Source organism: Pseudophryne corroboree, chromosome 10, assembly GCF_028390025.1.
Source record: "Pseudophryne corroboree isolate aPseCor3 chromosome 10, aPseCor3.hap2, whole genome shotgun sequence".
In the NCBI taxonomy this organism is placed as follows: Eukaryota; Metazoa; Chordata; class Amphibia; order Anura; family Myobatrachidae; genus Pseudophryne; species Pseudophryne corroboree.
Genome location: NC_086453.1, coordinates 45,407,106 through 45,414,468, shown reverse-complemented (window position 1 = coordinate 45,414,468; position 7,363 = coordinate 45,407,106). Strand labels below are relative to the sequence as shown.

The window sequence follows — 7,363 nt, the reverse complement described above, 5'->3', positions numbered from 1 at the left end:
ATGTTTGGGAATCTGCAAAATACAGCATGTTAAGAATCCCAGACTCACCTATTACAACCCAAAAAATATCGTAATCAAAAAGTCTGGGATTTTTAAGATGCTGGAATTCCAACATGGTGGATTTTGCTGATCCCCCAAACCAGGTAATTGGGAACACAGCAAATTGGCCAAAACAAACCTGATGTATGAGCCCCTTGAGTTTGATATTGCAGAACACAAGTACATTCACTCTCTCCTATCTGACCAGATATAAATCTACAGCGCTAATCTTAAATAACAACAAAGGTTTGTGATAAACTGTAATTTCATGTGGGAAACAGTCATTGCACTATCTTAAAACAAAATCTCCTTTCTGTACTGGCCAATTATAAAAATAATAATCTAAAAACGATTTCATTCTCATGCTGTAGTAGGAGATGAGAACTATGAATATTAAGAAGCTCAAACGGGAACAGAGAGGTAAGTAACATTTAGAGTAAGTTGTGTAGGGAGATCAAAACACACATAGGGCCTAATTCAGATCTGATCACAGCAGCAAATGTGTTAGCTAATGGGCAAAACCATGAGGGTAATTCCAAGTTGATCGCAGCAGGAATTTTTTTTAGCAGTTGGGCAAAACCATGTGCACTGCAGGGGAGGCAGATATAACATGTGCAGAGAGAGTTAGATTTGGGTGGGTTATTTTATTTCTGTGCAGGGTAAATACTGGCTGCTCTCATTTTACACTGTAAATTAGATTGCAGATTGAACACACCACACCCAAATCTAACTCTCTCTGCACATGTTAAATCTGCCTCCCCTGCAGTGCACATGGTTTTGCCCAACTGCTAAAAAAATTCCTGCTGCAATCAACTTGGAATTACCCCCCATGTGCCCTGCAGGGGGGCAGATATAACAGATGTAGAGAGAGTTAGATTTGGGTGAGGTGTGTTCAAACTGATATCTATATTGCAGTGTAAAAATAAAGCAGCCAGTATTTACCCTGCACAGAAACAATATAATATTACCCACCCAAATCTAACTCTCTGTGAAAATGTTATATCTGCCCCACCTGCAGTGCACATGGTTTTGCCCATTAGCTAACACATTTACTGCTGCGACCAGATCTGAATTACCCCCCATAGAATGTAGCTATTGTACATGGAGCAAATGTAAACCTGGACAAGTCATATTACAAACAAGGAGATGAAAATGCAATTTTTATTCCATGTATAATTATAATTGCATACTTTTCCAATTTAAAATGGTAACTCAGAAATGGTGACATGTGCTAAAATTATGACACACCACATGTCCGTATTTGCTGCAGCTATAGTAATTAATTTTGTGCTTTCTACAACTACATATATACTAAAAGTCACTACAGTATGTAAAGGTAAACTTTTCTGACATCTTCAGTTTTACATTGACACCAATACACAGTAGTTACTATGCAGGACTACTGTGGATTGTTGTCTGTGTTATTTGTGATTGGTGAAAATAACACCAGGTTCCAGCAGCCTTCTTATGCGGGGCGCACAGGTGTTTTATTGGTGTCCGGTCTTTAGGTCGACAGTACTTAGGTTGACACTCATTAGGTCGACCACTATTGGTCGACATGCACTAGGTTGACATGGTCACTAGTTCGACATGACAAAGGTCGACACATGAAAAGGTCGACATGGATTTTGTTACTTTTTTATTGAACATTTTCATAATTTACGATCCACGTGGACTATTATTGAGGAAAGTAACCTTGCCCGAGGCATGGCGAGCAAAGCGAGCCATGAGAGTGGACACAGTGCACTAATTGGGATTCCTGGTCACTTTACGAAGAAAACGAGACCACAAAAATGTTACAAAACTCACATCAGCCTTTTTCCAGGTCAACCTCATGACCGTGTTGACCTATTTCAGGTGTCGACCTAATCACTGTCAACCGATAGTGGTCAACCTAATGACTGTCGACTTAGATACTGTTGACCCAATGACCCACACCCATTTTATTATATATATCCATTCAGTTTTTTGTTTTTTACAATTTTTGTCTTTAATTTTAAGAAGTTAAATTTAAACATAGATTTTCCATGAGAAAAAGAAAATCTATTCTGTTACTGGAGTTGGTTAAGTATATTTATCAGTCAAGGTATATTCTCTAGAATTTCTACAATTACACGCAGCTGTGGCTAAATTTTCTGTCTCCCTGGAACGCTAAATTACATACACAAAACCATTTTGAGGGGGAAATTTACTAAGAACCGTGTTGGGTTGCCATCAATGATCACTCCTTATTGCTGGAACTTCACTGACAGAAATGTATTGCTTTAACATATTTACAATCTATTTTTGTGCAAGATTACAAAGAACTTTACAGTATGTCAGTCACCGGGAAGACTTATGTCAGTTTTTATTGGAAGACTTTTTAAGCTACATTTTATCATACAGGAAAGTAAAAGATTGAATAATTTCCAGTATATTGCAGATCAATAATTACCAGGGTATCTGATCTATAGTTCTACACTATAAAAAGGTCTACCGTCAAGAGATAGACCACTAATGGTAGACATGCATTAGGTCGACAGAGTCAAAAGGTCAACAAGGTTAAAAGGTTGACATGTAAAAGTAGACAGGGTCAAAAGCTATCAGAGTGTGGAAGAATGTTTCATAACATAGGAATCTTTCCCGTATTTCACATAGTTAGCTTCTAAAACATATAAATGTTTCAGCAGATATATTATTAGTAATGGAATAAGGGAACAGGGCATTTTAAATAGTAATGCTAATACCCTTCACTACTCATGGGTCAGACTTATGAGCAACCAAACCATGTTTAAATTCTGTTCACATGGGAACCTTCTCCACTTTGGCATTCAAACTTCTTGTTTACATATTTGCTGCCATCACCAAACATTGCATCTTCAGCCACAACCTAATGATAGGAGTCCATTGCCTGGAAAACCTGTGAAGGGAAGTATGCTGCCATCAGTGCCTACAAACAAATATATGTTCTAAAATTCAGGTTAACTTTGAAGGCAGATTGCATTACTGTATGTGATAATTGCCATATTGCCGTGACATCTCATGTCACATATAATAGCAATATACAAATTTCTCGGCTGTTATAACTTGCAGCCATTGTGAGTTATCGCCGAAAACACAAATTAGTGAGAAGGGAAATCACATTTTAGGATCATAATTTGCCTTGAATCTGCCATTAAATGTCATTTTTTGCATACGGTATCCACAAAAATAATACTTGTACATTTAATATGAATGTATCATATGGCAAATTCATAACAACTTGAATACAAATGTGCACTGCTTTGTGTAGTTTTTATAAAAAAAATGTATATTTTCCAGGATTCTGTTTACAGTGAAACAGAGACCATGTGGACTCCTGGTTTGAATAATATGACGTTATATAACAGTACAGCGGCTTCTGACTATGGCAATGATCACATGTATGTACAGTGTCACTTCTTGCTCCATATACAGTTATATTGTGCCGTAACTATTTCATACACTTTTCTGAAATGATTTTCAAAAATAACATTATTATACTCATTAAATGCACTAGCTGTCATTACACAAAGATAATGCAAGGACTGTATACTGTCAAGTAGAATTTGTTTCATACAGTTCCTGGAAACATATGGAGGTGGCTCCTTTGAAGCCTGACAATCAGAAAGCAGAAGCTATCACACTAGTGATAAATAATTCTGGGGCAGATGTATTAAGAATGGGGAAGTGATAAAGCAGTGATAAGTGCAAGGTGTTAACGCACCAGCCAATCAGCTCCTATCTGTCAATTTACTGAACTGATTGGCTGGTGTGTTATCACCTTACATTTATCACTGGTTATCACTGCTTTATCACTTCTCCAGGCTTAATACATCTGCCCAAATGTCCATAACATGTAGAGCCAGTAATTTCACCATGTCTTAATGGCAACATTAGCTTGCTATACATGTCCCACAGAGGTAAATGCAGGGCCAGTTGTGCTGCTGATCCAACACAAGGGTTGACTAGGATGCCAATGTTCAAAGGCACCAAAAACACAGAATGACATAATGTCACTCATCCAGTGATTTTATTGCCCTCACGTTGCTACAATATGTAGTGCCAGTCAAAGCCATAAAGCTGAAACAGCACAGTTTCTTGAAGAGGTTTCTCCATTTAATTGTTAGACTATGAGTGTGGTGCTTGACTGTGGTGTTCTAGCCAAGTGCCCCACTCCCATTGTATGATGCTGAGGATGCAGGTCCTACTGTACTTCTTGCTTAGCAAGATAAGAAGCAGTGCAGGGGGGAAGCTGCTTCTGAGTTCAGATGGTGTACCATCAAATGTCTTCTTAAAATGATGACACTGCCTACAAAACTGGAAAATACAGATTATGTATGAAAGGGGCCAACCCTGGAATTTCCCAGGTCTATGGAGTAGTGTGAAATGCGGTCTTAAACGAAAACCCGGGTTTTTGCAGAAGAGAAAATTCCAGGTCTGAAGAGGTAAATTCTCGGGTCATATGTTTGAAAGGGGTATAACGTGTATCCTGGTTAAAAGGTATCAGACTCATATAATCTATTTTCCAAATATATACTGTACCCCTTCTTAACTTGCAGCATATCTTATGATAATGGCACCTGAAGAAACCATAGTGCATTATTTTAAATGCTAATATAAATATACTTGCATATATACTTGCACACTATGGAATATACTAGGCTACAGAACTGCTAATGTTAGCGAGTGAAGCTGCCTCCCAGAAATTAAAAGAGATGCCCACCGGAGCCATCGAAAACTAATTCGCAATTATGTACACATTCGCGACCTACACACAAAAATGATTAACATCAGGGCTAAGGGTTGCTCTATGGCGACGCAGACTGGTGACACAGTTGCTGTGTTTTTGCACGTATGAGTCCACAGCCGTCAGCAGATACACGCCCCAAAAATGGCCATGACACACCTGTGTTTTCCCATCCACTCCCCATAAACACCTCTCATTACCACCTCCAAGCGGCCACTTCCTGTTAATCACCTTTCCATGAAATCCTCATTGCAAGCAAGATCGCAGTGGCACACGGGCACATGTGCATTGCGATTGCAGCACATGCGCAGTCTGCAGATAATTGCTCCGATATTGCATACAGACTTAGGCCCAGTGGTCATACAGAGTCACTTATGTGATTTCAGACTCAGTCACAGAGAATTACGAACCTAATTCAGATCTGATTGCAGCAGAAAATTTGTTAGCTAATGGGCAAAACCATGTGCACTGCAGGGGGGGGGGCAGATATAACATGTGCAGAGAGAGTTATATTTGGGGTTCCATAATTAAATTAATTATGGTCTATATGATAGGTACAACCAGTGCTGGTGTCTGCCAATCATAAAATATGTTGGCAAACAGACTTGCAGCCCTGTCCACCACCACATAACTGAATTTTAAGATGACCAAAAAGCACAATTTACTTAATCCAATATTTTTGCTGAATTTCTTAATAAGAAACTTTGGGGCTAAAAGTGCCATGAAAAAAATGCTGATACCCAGGGGCGCTGTGATTGAAAGTGTGGGAACCACTGGCCAAAGCCAATGTTTTGCCAAAACAGCAAAATCTCAAAAATCAACTTTTTATTTATAATACTAAAAGCAAATGTCAAGTTTCACTGTTGAGTAAATTACTCTACTGTTTTTCTAGGAATTTTACTGGAAACTACTGGTTCTTTGATAACGACGTTGATATTGATTATTGGTTGTCTCTTGTAGAAACCCACACTATAAGAAATGTTATGAGAACAATGTCCATCATATGGTACAGCATAACTTTAATTTTGGGGACAGTTGGGAATAGTTTGGTCATCTGGATTGCCGGCTTCAAGATGAAGACAGTCAGTGCCGTGTGGTTCCTAAACTTGGCTTTTGCTGATTTTGTCACATGTGTTTCTCTCCCTCTACGTATATCTGAGTGGGCTTTGTATTGGGAAATTCCTTATGATCACTTCCTATGTAAGGCTGGTATAACGATTCTCTTAATAAACATGTTAACTAGTGTCTATTTCATGACCGTCATCAGCATTGATCGATGTGTTTCCGTTTTTTGGCCAATTTGGACCAAAATACACAGGACGCCCAGGTTAGCCACCATCATAGCTGTACTGGTTTGGTTGCTGTGTCTACTTACTAGTGTCCCTCACCTGGTGTTTAACTATGGGATTGAGGATGTCACAGAGTGTTTTCCTAAATATCAATATATTTTAGAAGCCAATGTGGAAAAAAAGAAAAAGGCAATGTTTATCACAAGAAATATCTTTATGTTTGCATTTCCATTTGCCATCATCCTAATATCATATGGCCTGATTTTATTTAAGATAAGAGCACTCAGAAAAACAAATCGGTCTCACAGATCTTTCCGAGTTATCACCGCTGTCATAGTATGCTTCTTCATCTGCTGGTTTCCATATAACACATGGCCATTAATAACTCTAAAGCTAAAATACCAGCGAATTGATATTGTTATTACAGAAGTTACAGTCTGCTTGGCTTACTTCAGCAGCTGCATCAACCCCTTACTCTATGTCTTCTTTTCCCATGACTTCAAGAAAAACTTTGTAAAGTCCATACCAGCCGTGTTGGAAAATGCTTTAAATGAATGTTCTGATGATAATTGTATGGACAACAATGCCACCATGTCTCCATCTCTAAATTTGGATTCATCATCTTTATAAATAGTTTTATTATAGAGTACATTAAAATGTTCAATGGATGATATTCTCTCAAATATTCTACAGTGTATTATGCTTAGTAGAAATCACAGTCACACAGCATTGGCTTGTAGTACATACATTCTAGCTGGCTGATTTTGCACAGATCCGAACTTATGTATTTTTGCTTATGTCCATACTTCAATGTGTCCTCTCAGTGATAAATTGCATTTCCCCTCCTGGAGGTCCCCCAGAGGGTAAAGATTTCAAAGGTTGATATGTTATCTCAGTCAACCCCTTCTCATCTAGGGATGTCAAAAAGGACCCTAACTTGATTACAAAGATTGGGATGATCACTGTAAACAATCTTTACTGTATTTGGGCATATAGTTGTATTTATTTTGCAAAGCATTGAATATATTTTTAAACTTATTATGTCTGTTTCCAGTTAAACTGGATGTTTTCTAAAAATGTATGTTTTATGACATGGAGAATAACACTCTGTTTTTGTTTATTAAACAAAGTCCTTTAAGTGGTTGTTGCTTCACTCAATTGCATCCCTCTCCTTACTTCACTGACAGTCTTCACCATCCCGTTGAAATATTTTGTCTGATTGCCTTCATTATATTTTTTTATTTATCATAGGACAAATTTGTTTAACTCAAACTAATTATCAACGTAT

The 7,363-nt window shown here is 38.0% G+C and overlaps 1 protein-coding gene across 1 annotated transcript; it reads left to right on the top strand.

Moving 5' to 3' along the window:
* Positions 1-425: 425 nt before the first annotated feature.
* Positions 426-6,705, top strand: LOC134965174 (formyl peptide receptor 2-like). The gene is made up of 3 exons (XM_063941690.1): positions 426-459; positions 2,041-2,125; positions 5,679-6,705. Exons 1-3 carry the CDS (start codon positions 426-428, stop codon positions 6,703-6,705), a joined length of 1,146 nt encoding a protein of 381 aa, XP_063797760.1.
* Positions 6,706-7,363: the final 658 nt, after the last annotated feature.

Excerpts from the sequence above, each read along its gene's own strand:
- LOC134965174 (XM_063941690.1), top strand. The coding sequence starts at position 426 with ATGAATATTAAGAAGCTCAAACGGGAACAGAGAG. Across the intron at positions 460-2,040 it reads GCTCAAACGGGAACAGAGAG|AAGTTAAATTTAAACATAGA; the intron begins GTAAGTAACATT and ends TTTAATTTTAAG. Across the intron at positions 2,126-5,678 it reads AAGTATATTTATCAGTCAAG|GAATTTTACTGGAAACTACT; the intron begins GTATATTCTCTA and ends CTGTTTTTCTAG.